At 42.2% G+C, this 22,282-nt stretch overlaps 1 protein-coding gene across 1 annotated transcript in view; it reads right to left on the reverse strand.

Moving 5' to 3' along the window:
• The window catches only part of LOC307241520 (targeting protein for Xklp2-B-like), a 29,222-nt gene extending 24,560 nt beyond the window's left edge, over nucleotides 1-4,662 (reverse strand). Inside the window, exons 1-4 of the mRNA XM_080015667.1 lie at nucleotides 4,627-4,662; nucleotides 4,407-4,539; nucleotides 2,891-3,005; nucleotides 2,468-2,548 (exon numbers count right to left, since the gene is read on the reverse strand). Of these exons, the coding sequence (XP_079871793.1) occupies nucleotides 2,468-2,548; nucleotides 2,891-3,005; nucleotides 4,407-4,518 (308 nt within the window). The 5' untranslated portion in view covers nucleotides 4,519-4,539; nucleotides 4,627-4,662. The remainder of the gene's footprint in view (nucleotides 1-2,467; nucleotides 2,549-2,890; nucleotides 3,006-4,406; nucleotides 4,540-4,626) is intronic.
• Between the last annotated feature and the right edge of the window lie 17,620 nt (nucleotides 4,663-22,282).

A 22,282-nucleotide genomic window follows, 5' to 3' on the forward strand; every position in this document is an offset into this window, starting at 1 on the left:
CAAAACTCATACGCAGCACATACACCACACAATAGACTGAGGGCTTGCGGGATAGCGGGGTGCAGGCTATGTGGGTGGGGATGCGGTGGGCAGCTGCCATCTTGCCTGTCACGCTACTGCCCAAGCAGGCTTTTTCATCCGTCCCAAAATTGTAATCCCACTCACTCTTAGCATCAAACACACGCATTGGCACACCAATCCTACTCCGAACAACACTCGATTGAACCAAGGTCTGCGAGACAGGAGGGGTGCGAGTGATTTAGGTTCAACTTGCCTGAAGGACTCGCACACCCAGCCCCACAATTTTAACTGCAGTTACCAACAGCACACATTGAGCATTGGGGTTTTTCCGGGGTGGCCAGTCGGTGTGGGGGGAGTCGTTGGCCGGGGGCGGTCTGGTGGGCCCCTCCTCACGGCCTGGCTGGAGTCCTGCCGGCTTGCGCCTGGTGGCTTGGGATGTGCCTTCTGGGGCCCCTGGGGGGGGGGGGGGGGGGGCTATTGGCCTTTTGCTTCTGCGGCGGGGCTTCTATGCGGCGGGCGCCCCAGGCAGCAGAGGGCCTGTATACCTGGTGGCATTGCCCGGGGGGGGGGGGGGGGGGGGGGGGGGCATGGGGGTCTTGCCAGCCCACCCGGGGTGTCGGTCTGTCACCGTGGGGCCATGATCCGGGCCCGCGGTCTGTGCCTTGCACCCGTGGGTCAGGTTCTGTGCCGGCTGCTGCGTCTTGTGCCTGCGCCAGGGGGTTGGTTGAATGGAGGAGGTTGTACCTCCTCGTGCTCCCTGGGACTTGGTCATGCTCCTTGGGCTGGGCGCGGGAGTTGCTCCATGGCCCTCTGGGGGCCCGTTGGTCTTCCGTGGCCACAGGGCGGGGTACCCGGGGGTTGTGGAGTTGGGGCCCCTTGCGCTGCAACATAATACTGACCTACTACACCAGTACCAATGGGGATGACACACTATGCTTTCCTCCCTTATTTATTGCCATAACTTTGACAGGAAGAGGCCACAGGACAAGTTGTAGTTCCAGTTTTCTTGGACCTAATTCAGTTTTTCAATACATGTCATCCAATGTTCATGTTTTTGTGTAAATGTTTGGTTCTATGTTTATTTGTCTCACGTGGTGATTCTCCCCCTCTTGGAGTAGTGAACAATTGTTTATAGATCCAAACATGAATAGTTCTCCAAAGAGGGGGGGGGGGGGGGTCAGTGGTGGCTCTCCATAACCAAATCTGCACTCTTGTCATTCTACAGGGCATCCACAGGACAGAGTTATTGCAGCAGTTCTTGATGATTTAAGAATAAATAAAGAGTTGCATTGCAGGTTGAGAACTTGAACTCCTCTTGCAGACTAACTCTTGTCCTGGATGCAAATGGCATACAATTACTCTGTTGTATGCCCAGCATGCTTACAGCACAGGTTTAAAGAAAAAAAATAAAAATAACCTTGCCATTTCCTGCTCATTCCCACGAATGCCCAGAAGAGGGTATGGGCAACCATTGCACCCAAAGCACCAACACAAAACAGCTGTGTGGTAGTGAATACAGTAATGGGAGCACATTGACAGCTTATTGTGAAACGTGGCCTTTGAGGGTGTACTGTAATGAAGGGGATAGCAAAGCTTGACTTATTGCGCCGGAGTGATAATTCATCGTGGTCACATTGAATAAAACAAATGCCACAACTAGTCACCAAATTGTCTGATACTGAAATTCATAAAAAACAGAGTCCAAAAAACAAATGCAGAATGCATTGGGCATAACACCACAAATACTGTAATGAGTTATAGTACACTGTGCTTAACCATGAGACTCAAATTTTATCATTTGAGTATATCTGCTGTATATCAATGACAAATACAGCACGTGATCTGATCATGCACTGACTACTGCTGTAAATACTGACTACGCTGCAATTTTCAGCTTCAACAATAGGGAGATTGCTGATTTTGACAGCGTGTTTATTGTTGTTCATTATTTACTATGGAACAAAAATGGAACATGAAACGGTCGCCGATTCCAGTAAAATAGAACATGGGACGGTCACCAAATTTCAGTATAATGCACCCCATAATTCTCAATGAGTTTTAGTAGGACACAACATACAACTGACATGAAACTGCCAACTATAAACCTCAAATGAAAGTGTCTCACTCTCAATGCAAATATACCTTTCTATTATGTGTATAGCCTCTTTCCCCACATGGGATCCATAACATTGCTGGATATAAAATAAAAAATTATAATATCCGGCAAAGGCATTTCCACATTGGCCCCCTCCACGGAAAAGTTCCATATGAAGTCTGTTCCCACATAGATGACTGTTCCGAAAACCTGGGGAATGTTGCGTTGGAGGATTTGTTGGGGCTTCACCTTTGAAGCAGTATATTTTATCTTTACTTGTTGTTAAGGTTTTCTATTTTGTAACGCTTCTTCCTCTCCAACCCACCTCGTCCCCAACCATCTGCCAATTACCTTCTTTGTTTCTTAATAGGAGGCACGACCATAGCACCGGCCACCTCGCCTTGGACCGCTGCCTCCTTGCGCTTGGAAACCCTTTGGGGGGGGCAGGGCATGATTACAATCAAGAGAATTTACGTCAAGTCTGAGTAAGTCGAGAACACTGTTTAAATACAACCAGGGGAACTTAACCGATCGTTTGGCTTGTCTAGAAGTGTGTGCCTCGTGCAGCAACGAGCGCAATTGTTTAAAATACAACCATAAAGAGTTGTATATGCAATGTTCAGCAAAAACATAGCAAACCAATACACGATAATGATATTTGCATTATCACAGTTTAATAATGAGATTGTAATACCCCACCCCAATTATGCTGCACTGAACATTACCATTTCTTGAACACAAAAGACTCTTCTCCATCTATATATGTACAGGTACCTGCATGTTGGAAGAGGGGGTTGAGCGGGTACTTTCTTCAGACAGGTCTTCTGAGTGGGCACTTGCCCCCCCCTGGACTTGACAATATTGGCAGGTTGGGAAGAGGCGGTCACCGCTGCGAAAATATCAAAATAGCTTGTCAGCAACTACAAAAACCACACAGAGAAATCCCGCAAATCCTAGAATTAAGATCTGGACACTCAAAAGGTGAAATTATATTATATACAAATATCATTTGCGTTTTATTAGATACATTTGCCTTCACAAAAGGCCAGTGGCTAAATCTATGCGCGGAACCCCGTGCCAATTGAGAGCAAACTAATCGGAGTCAGGGGTGGTCTGCATTTCTCCCAAAGTCTGGTCTTTTCCGAGAGGGGTAAAGAGTGCGACATCCTCGTCACTTGTGCGCGCTTCTGTAGAAGTTAAGAAATGGTCATTGTATGTATGTTGTACACATTGTGCAACGATTAGCAAAAGAAAACAGAAAACACTGGAACCAGAGCTGCCAACCTTGGGAAAGATTTTGAGTATCACAATAGTGCAACAGGGAGTCTCTGTGGCATTTGAGTTACTGGATCTAAATGACCATCAGTTATTCACATCTAACAAGGAGAATGACATTGTATGCAAGCTACTACGGCTAACTGTAGTAATTTACATCGTTAGGATATATCGCTTGAAACGCATCATCTTGTAAAGTTACCAAACATGTTTACCAACTGGAGATGCACAGATTGCAATTTTCTTGGCCGATTGCCATTTCAGATTGTTTGGAGTCTGAACTGCAGACTCAAATTTCCGATCTGCTGTGATGACAAATAAAAGCCATGATCTTATCCCGCTCACGTGATGGACAGCTGCACATACAGAGTAATGCTGCAATTTTCAGTTACAACAATAGTGAGAATGCTGATTTTGACACTGTTCATTATTCACTACGGAACAATAATAGAACATGAACCTGTCACCGAGTCCCAATAAAATTGAATATGGGACTGTCACCAAATTTCAGTATAACAACCTGTAACTCCCACTGAGTTTCAGTAGGACCTAACATATAACTAACATGGAAATGTCCAGTTCAAATGAAAGTCTCACTTTTAAGTGCACGTACACATTATATTTATATGGTACTTTGCAAATAAATTGCAATGATTACAAAAAAAAGAAATAAATGGCCGACTCTTCTCGCTGTCGTTCACCGAAAGTCTTCCTTCGCTCGCGTGCGTTACGTTTTGTACCCGCAGTGTTTAAACTCTTTTAATAAACACTAAAGCAGAATAGCATTCAAAAGTGTATAAACAATGTTAATCTCTTTTCGGACTGTTAAACTCTTAATGGTCCGTTCGTATGCTATGGTCTGGTAAGTTAGTTTTAGTCCGTTGCTCACAACTGTGATCTAAAGCGACTAAACATGGAGGATTTTCTGGCAACCGCGTAAAACGTAAAATGGAGCGAGTCCACGTTTGGACTTCAAAATGAACAGCGTTTTTAACAAGACATTTGACTCACTTACCGAACCAGTTGTCCGCATTATCAGCGCCATTCAACGTTTTAAGGTCCATTACGTGCGATGGAGCGTCGAACTCATAGCAGCTGAGGTTTTCATTCCCCTCTGTCTCAGCCATGACCACGAATTGCCGAAGTCCCTGGAAACAAAACACATCAGCTGTGTGTTAACGTCCATTAGTTAGCTGGCGATACTAAACTGAATGAAGGTATAGGTCGAGCCTCACCAAACAGCCCGTGCAAACGCGTTCTCCCCGTGAAGACCGGTTAGAAAAAGGAGCGTTCAACGTTCGTATTTAGGCTGCTTAGCTTTTTAAAACAGCCAATGAAGAACGGTTTGTTCGTACGCGCGCCACTCATTGGCTCAGAGGAGACGGGGCAACAGGAACTTCCTGCCACGTGATTACGAGTGGGCGGGAACAGCGAAACAAAACAATGATAAATAAATGAATAAAATAATAAATACATAAATGTAGAAATATAAAGAGCCAAATGGGTGGAGAAGAATGGCACAATGATAATTAAATGAATAAAATAATAAATACATAAATGTAGAAATATAAAGAGCCAAATGGGTGGAGAAGAATGGCACAATGATAAATAAATGAATAAAATAATAAGATTCAAGATTCAAGATTCAAGATTTTTATTTGTCACATACATATACATACTTCCATACATATATGCAGTGAAATGTAATGCAACGCACCCGGTGATAGCACACAATAAGTCCTAGGAAAAAGTACAAAAATAAAATAAAATAAAAAGTAGAAAATTCCTTTCTAATAGACCGACTAACTGACTCCTAAAACGTAATACAGTAAGTGGAATACTTATAGAATAAGATAAAAATATAAAGAATAAAATACAATAAAAAATAAATTGAAATAAAATGGAATAGGTTGAAGGAATATGCCTATGTATATACAGATATGTGCATTTAAAGTGGCATGTGAATTAAAGTGGCATGTGAATGTGAATAGTGTGAGGTAGTGTTTGGGATAATACAGCACAGTATACAACAGTACGGCGCAGCAATACGGCATCACGAACAACCCTGAACAGTGACACAGTATGCGGTACAGTATGCTACATACAGTACAGTAGGTAGTGGAGCCTAGTGCATGGCTCAGTTAGGACCCCTGGTGAGGTCAGCGTTGACAGTTCTGATGGCTTGAATGGCTTTAAATACATAAATGTAGAAATATAAAGAGGAATAAAACAATAAATACAATAATACATTAATTCATGTGTAGATATAAATATGAATTTAAAATAAACGAATATATTTATGTGAAAATATAAAGAGGAATAAAATAATAAATGAAATAATACATGAATTAATGTGGGAATATGAAGAGGAATAAAAAAACAAATTTATGTAATTTAATTCTTCTTTCGGCTGCTCCCGTTAGGGGTCGCCACAGCGTATCATCTGCCCCCAATACCTTCTGTTCTGAGCATCTTCCTCCCTTACACCAACAGCCTGCATGTCCTCCCTCACCACATCAGAATCAGAATCAGAATCAGAAATACTTTAATAATCCCAGGGGGAAATTACTTTTGTTACAGCTCCAAATCTACATTCAACAGATTTACATACAACATATTTACATACCACATATAATAATTATTAAGAAACATATTTATATATATATATATATATATATATATATATATATAAACATATCTATATGTTATAAACATATCTATATAGAGTGTAAAATGTACAGTTAAAAATGTGCAAAAAGAAGAAGGTGCAGAAGTGGAAGTCGTGTTTTGAGGTCAGATTACAGAGAGGGGGTGTCTGACTCTCTGAGGGAGGCGTTGTAGAGATTGATGACCACAGGCAGGAATGATTTCCTGTGGTGCACTGTGGTGCATCTGGGTAAGAGGAGTCTTCCACTGAAGGTGCTCCTCTGCTGGGCCAGTGTGTCGTAGAGAGGGTGTGAGACATTGTCCAAGATGGACTGAAGCCTTGACAGCATCCTCCTCTCTGCCACAGTCGTCAGGGTGTCCAGCTCCTCTCCTACTACATCACCGGCCCTCCTGATTAGTTTGTTTAGTCTGTTGTTGTCTGCAACCCTCAGCCCACTGCCCCAGCATGTGACAGCGAAGAAGATCGTACTGGCCACAACAGACTCATAGAACATCCTCAGCATCGTCCAGCAGATGTTAAAGGACCTCAGCCTGCGTAGGAAATAGAGTCGGCTTTGGCCCTTTTTGTAGACTGCCTCTGTGTTTCTGGTCCAGTCCAACTTGTTATTGAAGTACACCCCCAGGTACTTGTATTCCTCCACAGTGTCCACAGGGACCCCCTGGATGGAAACAGGGGTCACGGGTGTTTTTGCCCTCCTCAGATCCACTATGAGCTCCTTTGTCTTAGTCACATTGAGCTGCAGATGGTTCAGCTCACTCCAAGTGACAAAGTTGCCCACAACAGTCCTGTATTCACTCTCATCACCCTTTTTAATACAACCAACTATTGCTGAGTCATCGGAAAACTTCTGAAGGTGGCAGGACTGAGTCTGAGGTGAAGAGGGTGAAGAGGAAGGGAGAGGACAGTCCCCTGTGGGGCCCCTGTGTTGCTGACTACCCTGTCAGACACACAGTTCTGTAGGCGTACATGCTGTGGTCTGCCCGTCAGGTAATCAACAATCCAGGACACGATGGGGGCCTCCACCAGCATCGCAGCCATCTTCTCACCCAGTAGAGCCGGACGGATGGTGTTGAAAGCACTGGAGAAATCAAAGAACATGACTCTCACAGTGCTCGCCGTCTTGTCCAGATGAGTGTAGACTCTGTTCAGCAGGTAGATGATGCTGTCCTCAACTCCCAGGCGGGGCTGGTAGGCGAACTGCAGTGGATCAGTGACGAGCTGCTCCAGGACGAGCCTCTCGAAGGTCATCATGATGTGGGACATCAGAGCCACCGGTCTGTAGTCCTGAGGGTTGCTGGGACGCGGCGTCTTCGGGACAGGAACGAGGCAGGACGTCTTCCACAGCACAGGGACCCTCTGGAGGTGCAGGTTCAGGCTGAAGACTTGGCTGAGTACTCCACACAGCTGGGGGGCACAGGCTTTAAGCACCCTGGGAAAAACACCGTCTATAAACCTATAAATCTATAAATCTATAAACCTTCTCCTTGGCCTTCTCCTTTCCCTCTTGCCTGGCAGCTCCATCCTCAGCATCCTTCTCTCCAACACACGTGTCCAAACCATCTCAATCTCGCCTCTCACTTTTTCACTAAACTGTCCAACCTGAGCTGTCCCTCTAATGTACTCATTCTTAATCCTGTCCATCCTTGTCACTCCCAATGAAAATCTCAACATCCTTTATATTTATATTTATTTTCACATGTATTTCCAATATATATTTTTGTCACGCCGTGTGTTTTTCATTAACTGTGGTGAAACACGGGGGGGGGGGGGGGGGTGTTATTTAGTTCTCACAGTATCGTCACAGTATTTATTATTTTACTTATTTGTTTATTCATATATATTTATTCTTTTATTTCTGTATGATTTTCTCTATTTAGTTCTGTTTTTCCTGACGAGAACAAACTGTCAAATCAACTTGTTTTGATCCGCCCACTTCAGACCGAGTACTCACTCCCAGATGTTTGCGTTCGGTTCCACTGCGTTCGGGTAATAAAATAATAAATTCATTTATTATTTATTTATTATATTCATTTACAGTCAATAAGCACTGTGACAGTGTGAAACGGTCTGACTAAATCCAACTGCGCTTGTAGTAATGGACGAGAGGGTCCTTTGAAACTAATAGCACGACTCACCGGCACCCTCTAGCTGACTGGTGAGCCCCTCTTTAACGGGCAGCTTGACACGTGGTGTCCCCCTTGCCCACAGTACACAGCAGTTCTCCCTCCACCGGTGCTATCGCTCCGCTGACGACAGGCTGGTCCTGCCGAGCTGCATGGGCTCCCCCGTGGCGCTCAAGGGAGGTGCTGACACAGATGAAGGAGGAAACGCTGGCGGTCGTGGGTTGCTTCGGGAAACCCTGGTCAGCCCCCTCTGTGGCTTACGCTCCTGGAGACGTCCGTCGAAGCGGAGGCGATGAGAGCGTCCAGACTCGTCTGTCAGTGAGGCAGCATCCCACGTGCTCTCTGCTGCGAGGGTCCGAAATGAAATGGAATAATCAATCACTCGTCGATCTCCCTGTACTCCCTGTAAGGAGGCCACGAGCTACTTCTCGACCTGGGGTAGCGTGGTCAAAAACCCTCCGGTGATTGGCGGAGAAGGTCACCACCGAAGAGCAGAGGTCTGATTGTCGCTCCCACTCAGCGGTCCCCCAATCCCGAGCCCGTCCCGAGAGCTGGGTGACCATAAAAGCCACTCGGGACCTCTCGGTGGGAAACGAGAGGGGCTGTAACTCAAAAGTCAATGAACAGAGCGCGAGGAAGGACCGGACAGTACCCGGGGCTCCCGAAAAGCATTCAGGAATGTTGAGGAGAGGCTCCGGACTGAAACCAGCACGAGGGCTGGTAGAGGCTGTGGCAGCAGATACTTGACTGGCCTGGGTGAGCTGCTAAATCCAGTCGCCGAGAGCCTCCTGGTGTTGATCACGACAGGAGGAGGACTCCCGAACATTCACCTCCAGGGTGGTGAGTTGTTGCTCCTGTTGACCCAGGGCCCCCGCCTGACGTCGATCTGCTATCTGAATGCGTCGGCTGGGTCCATTTCTGGCCGGATTGTGCTGTTAGGCTCACTGACTCAGACCAGGGGTGAACCCAAGAGCACAACGCAGGAGAGCAGGTTAAGGTTCACTAAGCAGGGGTTTATTAGAACAAACAGACCAGGGTCATGAAAGCCAGGATATCCGTCAACGAAGGCAAACAAGTCAGGCAAGGAGCAGGCAGAGAAGCAGAATCTGTAAGACATGCAGAGGATCAAAAAACGGTGAATCAACAAGGTATTAGCGAGATCACTGGACGTCACAAAGAGACAATCTGGCACAGAACTGATGAACTAGACCAGTATAAGTACAGAGTGCCTGATGAGCAAATGAGCTGCAGGTGTCGTGTCCAAAATTTCCAAATCCGGAATGATGCGATGAAACTGGAACTGTGTTTGTGTTTGACTATGAGGAGAGGCTCGCATGGACATTAATGCTAGGGGCAGGGCATCTACCCACGTTAGTTTAGTTGTTTTTGTGATGTTCTCTAGTGACATACTGAGTTGCTGTTTTTTCTCTACCATCACCTTGGCCATTTTTTCTTTCAACGTCTGGCTTGCCCTTTCCACTAAGCCTTGTGACTGGGGCTAATTGCCTGAACCATATCTATGGGAGATACCTAATGCCTGTTCTACCTGTCTGAGTTTGTCGCTGGTAAAATGAGATCCATTGTCCGAGCAGATAACTGTGGGGTAACCCCACCGAGGAATGAGTTCTTTCGTTAACCATTTAATCACTGATTCTGCATCCTCTCTTTTGCAAGGGACTGCCTCTACCCATTTGGAGAATCGATCTGCCATCACGAGTAGGTATCTGTACCCTTGCACTCTGTTGTCTCTGCCCATATCTGTGTAATCTATGCACATTTCTCTGAAGGGGTAGGGGGGCACTGGGAATGTTCCCAAAGGTCTTTGGTAGACTGTCTTCTTATTTAGCCCGTGACAGACGACGCATTCTGCAATATGGTTGGCCACCATTTCCTCCAGGTAGGGATGCCACCAGTCTTGTTTGAGCCTGGGTTAGTGGTTAGTGGTTCTTTTGGGTCCTTCATGGTCTGTCCATGTCATCCTTGATGAGGTAGACCAGGAGTGCGGCTGGTGCTACTGGGTGCCCATCGTGGGTTCTCCATAGGCTGCTGGTGCATGTGGCTCCTTTCTTCTGCCACTGCGAGTGTTCGTACCCTTTCGCTTCTTTCTGCACTTCTTTCAGATGTTCCTCTGACAAATCGAGGGCATTGTCTTCAGTTAATACAATCATCATTGTTGCGCTTTCTTTTAGGTACCCTCCTGCTTCTTTTGCTGTTGTGTCGGCTGCGTTTGAATTTCCTTTGGAGTGTCCTTTGCATTTGATGATCTGGATTTTTTGGGGGAGATGTATAGCTTCCAGGAGGGCGAGTATGAGGTCTTTGTGTTTTACCGGGGCTCCTGCTGATGTTTGGAGTCCTCTTTTCATCCATATGGCTGCATCCACGTGAGCTGCGGCGCGTGTGTATGCTGAGTCGGTGAATATATTTGCATTTTTGTTTTTTGCAATTTTAAATGCTTCCACCAGGGCGTGGAGTTCTGCTTTTTGTGCGGATGCTGGTTGTTCTATCATCCCACTTCTTAGGGTGATGTGGTGTCCATTAATTTGTTGAACGACTGCTTATGATGCTCTATTTCCCTCCCTCCCCTCTTCCCTCCTCAACCATCTATAAACAGGACAATTTCTGCATTGGGGTCAGGTGTTCCATCCAAGTCTGTGCAGCACTTTGCTCCCAGTTTCATGAGTTGTATGCAGTCATGGGTTCCATCTGCATACTGTAGTCCGTCGGCCATGTTGATTCCATCGGCTGTGTACGAGACATTGTCTCTTTCCAGGGTGTCATGCAAACACATCTCGTTATTTGGTGTGGTTAAGGTGAAATCTGTTAGATCGAGGTAGGATTTGACTCCATGAGTTGTATGCACGATGGTGGGGTGGTAGAAAGTAATGAGGTCGGTTTTCCGTAGGGCGTGTGCGATGGCAGCCATGTGCCGTCTACATCCGGAGAGTCCATGTTCCACTATGTCGAGTTTGCAACTGTGGTAGGCCAGGATCGCGTGCTCACCGTGGTGAGGCTGCCAGAGCTTTCAGCTTTACTCCTGCTATTCAAAAATTCTAAAGAATTTTAATCAGTGGTTGCAACAAAATTTGTCATTGAAAGGAAGACTCTTACTAAGACTGAGGGAATTTCTCGACTCACATGTTGAGCCCTTTCTTTACTTGACAGTATAGTAGTTATACCAGAAAAGCTGTTGATCGTATGCTCTCTAACTTTATCTGGAAAAATTTTACACATTATATAAAAAAAGTGTTATTATGAATAATTATGAATCTGGGGGGCTTAATTTCCTGGATTTTACCACTCTTAGTAATACCTTTAAAATCAACTGGGCTAAACATTTCCTAAAAATATTCTGTTTCAATCTGGAATTTTATTCCCCATTACACTTTCTCTTGTTTTGGTGGCCTGAGATTTATTTTAAGTTGTAATTATAATGTAGACAGACTCCCTGTAAAGTTATCTGTATTCCATGAGCAGGTCCTTCTAGCCTGGTCTTTATAAGCACAATTTCTCACCGCACAGGTATCTTATTTGTAATAATAGTGACATTTAGTTTCAGAATAAAATAGTTTTCGTTGAAAGATGGGTTCAGAATGAGGTTCTACTGGTGGCTAAATTGTGCAATGGGGAGGGTTACTGTTCACTTCCAGAGAATTCTTATCTACATGTATTTTCCCAGTGGCCCCTAAGGAATTTGCTTTAGTTTTTGATACCATCCCAGCAGGAACCCTCATGCTTTTCAGGAATATAGGTAGGCCTACATCTAGATGCGTATCTTTCCCAAACCCAGCTGACTCCCCAGTAGGAAAAATCTGTTTCTCACTACATCCCCAAAATTATAATAGAGCCATACGTGCCCTATTTCAAAGAGATGTTGTCTCTATTCCCTATGTCACGGCATATTGGAATCAGTTTGTCACTACATGCAGAAATTTAAAAGAGACATAAACACAAACTGCTCTTTCTGTGATGACTATCCAGGAAACAGTTTTACACTTGTTTTGGCATTGTTCTCACACCAAGAAATGATGGCAGGACCTTTGCAGATTTGTCATTAATCATATTTTTAAAGATTTTTTAATTATTATGGGAAAATGTGGTGTTTCGTTTCTTCAATACCCCAAGAAAAGAAAACAAATTTATTTTTTTTATAATGAATCGGATGATGATGTCAAAATTCTTCATTGAGATAAATTTCAATTCAGCAATAAAAAAAAAAAGTATTTTGTTGCTTTCCTGAAGGATGTTGAGCAATATGTGAAACTACTTTCGAATTCGACTAATTCTACAAAAAGGCTATCAAAACACAACAAAACACTAATCTGTATATTTTATAATAGTTTTGTCGAGTGTGATACACCCCATGCTCTTCTGTTATTGTTGTGTGTATACTATCCCCTGTATACTGAATCTATATTGTGTTCTTCTGTTATTGTTCTGTTTGTATACTATCCCATGTATACTGACTTTATATTGTGATCTATCATCTAATGTACACTTTCTGAAATGAGAGAATATCCTGTTTTCTACACAGTTGTACAATTATGTTATTGAATTAAAAAAAAAAAGTACACCATGCTGCAGCTCCCAACCGTGGAAACGCTGTACACCACCCACTGAGTGTGTATTCACTGAATGCATCGAATGGTGGAACAGAACGCATACATCTGAGAGTATGCATATTTTTTAAATGAATAAATAAAAACAGTGGAAATATAAAAATATGTATATTTGGAAATAAACGTAAAAATAAATGTGAAAATAAATAAATGAAAAATAATAATGAGTAAATTTTTGTATTTTTATTCCCCTTTATATTTCCCATTTAGAATCCAAAATCAGAAGTTATTGACTTTTTTCCTGCATGCGGGACTGGGAAATGTTTTAATTGTGGGGTCCACAATGGAGAACCCCATGCCTCCAGCCGAGCTTCGAGGGACTCCAGCACCCCCAAGCCGCAGCAGCAGCCCCAAGCCGATCTCCGAAGGAGCGGCATCGGGCGTGCTGACGGTACGTAGGTGCGGGCATGGATACGCCACGCTGCTTCCACGGTTTTTTACCCAATCACATGGGAACCATGACACGCCCCTTTTCAAGCATATTCGTGAAATTAAATGTGACACACCAGAAAATAAGGCATACTTGTTTAATGGCAATGGGAAAGCCTCCAATCGCATATTTTTTAGTGAGTTTATGTGCGTTTAAAACAATTTAGCCAAACTTGCTGAGTTTGACCTGGTTCTGTATTCTCTCAGTTTACTTCTGCTTCTTCAGCCTGAAGATTTAATGTGCTGAATATTGGAGTTGAAATCTCATGTTTGTATCATGTCTCGTGTTGTGTTGTTTACTGTACTGCTCACTGCAGCTTTACCTTCACAATAGCGCCTTGGTAACAATGCAGACAATACACACACGTAACTGACAAAGACCGATACCCACCCATTTTGGTGTAAAAACGGTACTCTTCCATTATCCTCCAAGTGTTGTGGGATTTGTTTTATTTCTATTAATGCTGATCAGCAAAATGTCTACCTTACAAAAATCTACCTTAGATTAGATTTTTTTTTTTCAATAACAGAATAAGATACTGAATTTCATTTCAGTATATTAAATTTCAGGAACACTATTTTTTTCCACAACATTTGAATAGGAAGAAAATCAAGAAATGTTACATAAAACCTAAAACTAAAAGAACAAACTATTAATATCTACACAGATCCAAGATCCAAGATCTACCCCACTACTGACTTCACATGTCACAGGCGAGGGTTGTGCAGGCAAGACACACAAATGTTTCTTTTATCACGAATTTCCTGCATGAAAAACACCATGTTCTCAAGTCTCTGGGGAAAAGGGACAGGTGGTCGGGCATCCTCTGCCTCCCCCTCTGCATGAGCCTGTAAAGGAGACTTTCATCCAAAGTATAGGAATCAATATCATACCTTGCCAGAGAAAACGCCTGAAGTAATTGATGGCACCACCACCGACTGATTACAGGCATGTCAGACTGGTAAAAGATGGCAATTGAAAATCTAAAATCTTAATCCTAAAATTTAAATTGTGTTCTCACACAAATCATCACTGATGTTACTGTCACTGGTGTTGCTCCTCTTCCTGGTAACACCAGCTATGTTCCTGTATAAATTAGTCACATAAAAGCTGCAAAAACAAAAAAGTTTATCATATTGATAATTAATATGAATGAATTAATTAATTAATCAATTAGATTAATTCAATGACGTTTCATCCAAATCGATCCACATATGGAGCAGACATTAGCAAAACACCGACCAAATTTGATCTATATCACAGACACGGTCCAATGCATTTCACACCGAAATATGTCCAACCTGGCTAAAACTATCTGGAAGACATACTTCGGCAGAAGCTACCAACGCGGTTGAGGTGTTGTCTAAACCGATATGTCACAAAGCTCTTGCGGTTTGAATTTAATTCAAATCGATCCTCATACTGAGCAGATGTTAGTGAAAAACCGAACAACTTTGACCCAAAATTTTTTAGATGTCTTTGTTAACTGACACGAACAAGATGAGATTTACAGTAAGACACTTTATGACGTCATCATATTATTTAAATTACTGTACAGATTCCAATTGAGAATGTCCAGTTGGACCGTGTCCAGTGTGCAGCGTAGACTCAGTCCTGTACTTGTTCGACGTTACCGAACTATCGATTTACGTGTGTATTCATACAGCTTTTTACCTGGTAGATGTCAGTAGATTTGTTCGATTGAAATTTTAAATCCGTGGTCCACATTACTTTGCAAAATACAATAAAAAGTAGTCTGCAAAAACTGGTCACGTGTCCAGTCGAAGCAACTGAAATGTGTGACTGAGTGATGCGTTCAAGATCCAGCATGCGTCGGAAAAATAGAAGACGTGCAATGGTAATTACTCACAGAAATATCACGTTTTTTGTATTTCATTGAAACATAACTTACTAAAAATGTAATCCAAGTGAGAACTCAACTCAAATTTACAAATAAATTACATAAATTCAACGTAAATTCGGCTGTTATCGTAAACTGACATCAATATGTCATAATTGATGTATACGAGACACAATGCCATCAACCGTCACTGATACTCCAAATGTACTTTGTTATAAGAATTTTGTATTTCTGTGTATTTTCAATTTAACTTATGAAGTATTGTGACATTAATGTCCTAACATGTACGTGCAGAACAAATTGTACCCAACTAATCACAAAGAACATATGGATCACAAAGAACGGTTTCCAACTGGAGGCGCTCCAACAAGCCGATGATGCAACAAGATAGTCAATCATTTAGGCCATTTCAAAGACAATGTTATTTCTGGATGATTTCTTGACTTTCATACTGATAAAACTGAAAACATGTCGGTGGCAAACTACTAAGCATGTTTTAAGATGAAATTAGGATTCCTTTTGATGTAAAGTGTACAACAAAACTGAAAATTAAGACGTCATATGGTGACCAAACCAATACAATTCAAGCTCAGAAAAAATGAAAATGTAACTAAGCCTCATAATTGAAACTATTTTCCTTGTTCAGAACTGTAATATTATGTCAGTGGAAACTAATTTGTGAACCTGGTGCACTGGTGGTCATACATCACTAGAGGCGAAGTGTGAACCCCCGTGCATATCTATTAGCTGCAGGATCAGGATATTAGTCTGCCTTAGCGCATGAAATAATAATTTTGGGACAAAAAGAAAATCTATTACCCTGTGTGAATTATGATTACAGTATGCCAGAAAAAATAATGTAATGTGCCCAAGTCTAACAAACTGCACTGAATTTAAATTACCAGTTAATATTTTCTTCTCTGTGTGGACTGCTGTACCTTCTGTAAATTTGGAGCATTCATCATGATATACTGTAAGTACCTGGATTATTCTGCTAAAAACAAGTATTTATCAGTCTGTACGCAAACATTATGAAAAATTCTTATCTTGTATTGCGCAAAATTTTGGTGAAATATCACCTGACCTCCGGGTGAATATAATATATGAGATAAAATCTAGAGTAATGATAAAAAACAAACTTTAAACATGAGATTAACAATAAAAATGGGTAGAACAACAACATACTATTAGACAATAAGTTTAAGTCTAAGAATTATCAATTAACTATGGAATAAGCCAAGAAATAATCAAAAAGTTAGAATAAATTGCAAACTACACTAACTGAGAATTGATTCGGAAATAAAGAAAGACCAATTGCTTACTACTCAGCAAAATCAGATTTTAGATTTAGTATACCCATATCTCAACAGGAGTGATGGTTGATTTGGTTGAATGTCAATTCACAACATATGGATTTCATAATTAGGCGAAAAATAATTTGTGCATCATATCTAATATGCTCTAAACAAAATGCACAGGGTAGAATGAGACCAAAGAGAGGAAAGTTTCCATCAGAGAATTATCCATTTCAAACAATATGCGTGGATTCATAGAATTAAATAAATTGTAAGGGAAAAGGTACTGGTTAGTACAAATAGACATGTTTTTTAAACCGGTGGAAATAATACCAACAGTAACCAATGATGCAATCACGGTGGCTAAAGCTTTGGCTACCGTGATAGCACCACGATTCGGGTTTCCAGAAACCATTTATTGCGATAATGGCCCACATTTTAGAAACCAAGTCATGTCAAAATTATCAGAAATATTTGGAATACAACTGATGTGCCATTGTAGCTATCATCCACAATCATTAGTGGATTAGTGGAAAGGACAAATGGTACCATAAAAGCTAAACTAAGAAAGGCCATGGACGAAACAGGGAAAACACGGATCGTATGTCAACCTGCAGTGGCACTTGTAGTTTCTTGATGAATGTGATGTGTTGATGAATGAAGGAGTGACCGCTGACGCTGACTTGATTAAAGTAATTAAAGTTTTATTACACAAATCAGCATCAAACCAGACTTGCCTAGGACGTCAAGGAGAGACCCAAGCCGGATGGAATATCTGCTAAGCGAAGCTCTGCACTCGCTTTTAACGCTGTACAGAGATAACATACCATATCTGGTCCCAACCCATAGGTGCCCGCTCAGCCTCTATCATGCCATAAATCTAAACATTTCCTCCTCTGGTCAAGCTGGAGGAATCAACAAAATTCCTCTCCCATAGGGCCTCTGAATAGACCCGTTGTTATTTTCGTTCTCCATATGACATGGAAGCAATAAATCTACAGTAACATAGTTAATATTATTACCGCACTATATCTCAGCTTTGGGAGCTCAGTGACCTCATTCACTTCAAACCTTCCAGACACCTCATATTCCCTCCTTCGAGACTATACAAAGTCTCGACAGAGAGAAGGGTAATTGAACATACGTATATGTTAATTGGCTTAATAGAAATCACTTAATAACAAACACAATTGGTTATAATATACCCTTCTAACCATACTTAGTCGTAGCAATACAGCAAATTTGTGGAGTGTGAGAGCGAAATACCCATCTGGCAGCTTCCTTTCTTAGTACATCCATCAAACAATCAAGACAGGAAAATTCTCTCACGCTCCCTCTGCCCCAGGCAACCACCTAAGGTACTCCAAATCAATTCACTGAAAAAGCCGAAGGGTTTAGAAAGCTGTATAGGATGTTACATATAAATGAATACATTTAGAACCAAAAATTTGTCCAAAGTAAGGCTGGTCGACCCATCAGACCTTCCAGTGGACCTTTCCCTGCCTAGCGCCAATATCCCTCAAAAACCGCAAAAAAAAAAAAGTACCTGAGGGCATTAATGTATTCACTTCATCCTATTACAGATAACTCAAAGAAACCAATAGCAAATCAAAGTAATATGTCTTGCTAGAAATTTCTAGTGTAGAGTACAGGACTCATCAATAATCCCGAGGAGGATTCATCAATAATACAGGTTACATTGTAATAAACTCCAAGATTATAAAAACATTCAGGACACATATGTATGTATTTAACTGTTGCTTTTTTAACACCATCAACTTTGAATGATATTTCACTCGACACTCCTGATCATGATGTCCTCATTCAGGGTCCGCCGTCCATTTTCATCCTCCATTTTCGAGTGTCCGTGTTTGAGTGATCAAGTCCATTAGGCTGTTAGGATCTCTGGACACAGCCACCCTCTGACTGGTCCTGAAAGAAAGAATCACCAGCCAGTATCTTGCACACACATCAAATACAGTATAATGATTTCACTTTTGCATTGTACTTTAACATTATTCTAATATATGATTAACATTTTCCTTTCCCCCCTTTGTCCATGCATTTTCCTTGTTAACAATAGTGTTGAGTATATGATGGAATCAGATATTTAGAATGGGTATTTCTCTGCTAGTGTAAGCTCCTCCTTTATCAGGAGGAGCTTTATCCTTTATTTCCTCCTCATCTTCACTGACGTCCTTACCACCCAATAGTGGCATCTGAACACTTTCTTCCGGCATTACAACTCCTACCCATCTCAATATCATGGCCTTAGCAAAGGTCAACAACACCGTACAAAAACAAAACATCACACACAGTGATAGAAGAGCAGCCCCCATAACCTGAGCTACTATAGCTCCTAATGGTCCTAATTTATCTTGCAGCCAAGCACTAGCTGACCACCCAGCTCCTTTTGATGGCCCAAACGCATCCCTTATAAGTTTCAACGCATCTATGACGTTAGTCATATTGTCGAAGACATCAGGGATCAATGTATAACAGGCATCTCCGGTTAGATTTAAAGCCATGCAGAGGCCACCTTGTAGGCCAAAATAAAATCAAGAGCCATGTCGTGTTTCAGCAAAGTCAATCGATGATTCCTTTGGGCGTTCGACAAATAGTCAAAACCTCTTATGGTCTCATTTGCAAATCCTTGTAGTGTATATGTGATATTATCAATATGATCAGCTAAGAATGTAACCCCGTACCATGGAAACAATCCTATAGCCCATTTTTCTCCTAAATATATCATCCAATGATAAGACTCCAAATTGTGAAATTGTGCCGAATCTCTTTTGTTCCTACTTTTGGAAGTCTTTGCAGAATCACCCTCATCTGTCTTTTGTCCCTTCTGAACGACAAAAACATCATAAGGAAGTTTCAACTGTGCCATATAGCAACATCTGGTCCATCCATATGGCAGAAATAAGTGTGCTTTATCACCACATACCCACCAAATATCTTTGAATGTTCCTATAGTCACATTACCCAGTAAAGTTTGATTCTTTACGCTCAAAGTTTTACTCTGACGACTATTTGGTGCATGAAAGGTCACTGTATATGTTTCACCAACCGTCCTTTTTGTACGTTTTTCAAATTCCATCATGTAGATTTCACATTCTGATATCCCCATAAACATACCATCTCCTTTATGAGTATCATGAGAACAAAAGCAATCTATACCTTTCCAGATGTCACTTCCATAGCATCAGGTGTTGCTGTTCTAATATCTTCATACTTATCAAGAATTATAAATATGGTAATTCTCTCAACTAGGAACACCTACGTCCAGGTCTAAATAGATTGACCGACAGAGCCAGCCATACTTCATTCGCTGCTTGTTGTCTGAATAGCAGCCATGATAATGCATTGCTTTGAGATTCAGACATCAAAGGTTCCAGTACTGTCTCTAGAATTGACGGCCATGTGCCCGGAGCTGCAACTTTCACCACACACAGACAATTTGAATTAGTAGTCATTCTAACGGAGTGAGTTATCTGTTGGAACCATAGATTTCTCTTAGCCCATGGGTCTGTTATTTGCAACACCGAGGAATCAAACCCATATGCTTTCCACTGGGTTTCTCACTTCTGTAAAGCATGAAGATGATCAGTCATGTCTTCTGATGTCCACTCTGGTTCAAGAAAATCATTGACCAGCTGTCATAGTCATCTGACATAGTCGTCTGAACTATTTCTCCTGAATTACTATCAATCTTCTCAGCAGTTGGCTCTCTAATCACAGAGCTCTCCTTGCTATTGTTTGACTTAATTTCCAACTTCACCATAGACTTCTGAGTTATATTTATCCACTTCTCAGATGATGGGGATGTAGCGATAGGTGTCAGTGTCTTATCTACAGACTTTGTAGACACCAAAGAAGTCATCATTGTTTTATAGGTGGTGGATCTCATCCTCACAACCTCCCTTGTATGATTACTGGGAGTTACAGAAGTAGAAGTTGTCATCATCGTAGTAGTAACATCCTTTTCTGCCAATGTTGTAGCTAGAGTGGTAACTGACGATGATACGTTAATACTACTAGTTATTCCCTGAGCTAAGGAAATAGATGTCATCGGTCCAACAGTCACCCTTGGTGTGACTAGTTGGTTTTGAATTTCATGAGCAATCATACTTATTTCTTTAGTAACCAGACCTTTTACTACCAGCATTATCTTGTGAGTTCTGTATCCCGCTTTCCAATGATTTTGTCTTGGGACGTATTTAAACTCTGGATCCAAATATGTGCATGTACTGTATATTCTCCTTGATCTTCCAAAGGATATTATGTACGACAAGCGAACAGTCATTTTGAACTTTAACCCCTCTCCTGTCATTCGTCAACACATACTTTCGTTGATTGCGAGGCACACTACTAACATCAGGTCCTGTTAGCACTAGGTCTTCACCACGTGCATTTTTCCATTTGGGGGAAATATTTCCACCAGTATTCCATGTAGTACGTTTACATGGAAGGTTAGCTGTATTTCCTAATTTAGTTCTAATCACAGTATTCACTGAAATTGGAATTGTTGGAATCATCTGAGGCGCAGCAGTAGTTAACCGCAATTCCTCTGCAACATTGGTGACTTTCAGACCTAACAAGGCGGACGTCTGCTTTGTTTCTTCAGTTGGTGGGAGAGTTGATACTTCAGTTGTCAATTTTCCTTCTTCTTCAACAACTGCGGACTCTACAATTTTACTTTCATTTAATACCACAAGAGTCACAATTTTATATCCGTAGTCAGGCCTTGTTTGCACTCCATCCTCTCTCACATTCACTAATTTAGGATCAAAATAAGAACACTTGTAGTCTCCTTGATCTTCAATCTGGGGTCTACATAGATAAAGACTACAGTCATCCTCCATCTTCAGCCTTCTTCGATCATTTAGCAGCACATACTTCTTTAGCGGTGACGTTTTCGACAAGTCAATTACCTTCCCATGGTTATCTTCCCACTGGACTCGGATAGTGCGCGTGCGCGAAAGCTGCATGCTGCCTGTTACGTTGCTCCAACTTTTGAGTCTGCTTCTTAACTTTCTTAACTTTTATTCTCTTTTGTTTGTTCTTGTTTTTTCCACTCTAACTTTGTGAAGTCCTGCTCTCTCTAACAAAGTTTTTTTTAGAGAGTTTTCATGTTTTTTTTCGTGTTGTTTTTTCTATGCAGCTTCCACCGGGATAGCTGCCTTTGTTTACTCCAGAGAACAGCTGATTGCGCTAATGCCGGCCGGCATGGTGGCCAGACCAGCTGATATACCATCTGAACTCTGGAAGAAAACACACCGGGGACGCAGAGGAGGGAAGCAACGTCGGGGGATGAGTGGAGGGTCGAGACAGGACGGGCTTATGGAGAGGAGAAGATTTAAGCCGTGTCTCCTCTCTGTTGTTATGGGAAACGTACGGTCTCTTAGCAACAAAATGGACGAGCTAACAGCGCTAACGCAGAGCCACGCAGAGTACCGGGAGTGCAGTCTGATGTGTTTCACTGAGACATGGCTGCACAGGGACATTACGGACCAGAATGTCTCTGTCGATGGCTTCCACACCGTCCGGGCGGACCGGGATTGTATCGAGAGCGGTAAGCAGAAAGGCGGGGGGCTTGCCGTTCTAGTTAACAGCAGATGGTGTTATCCTGGTCACATCACCATTAAAGAACAGCTCTGTACCCCGGATGCTGAACTGCTGGCCGTTGGACTCCGTCCATACTATCTGCCTAGAGAGATCCCGCATGTCATCATCGTTGTCCTGTACATCCCCCCCCTCTGCAAACCCAACATCTGCTTGCAGCATCATACACACCACCATCTCCAAACTTCAAACTCAACACCCCAGTGCCCTCATCATCATGTCGGGAGACTTTAACCATGTCACCATGAACAGAGTTCTGCTGACTTTCAA

This window comes from Zeus faber (genome assembly GCF_960531495.2).
Source record: "Zeus faber genome assembly, chromosome: 15".
NCBI classification, from domain to species: domain Eukaryota; kingdom Metazoa; phylum Chordata; class Actinopteri; order Zeiformes; family Zeidae; genus Zeus; species Zeus faber.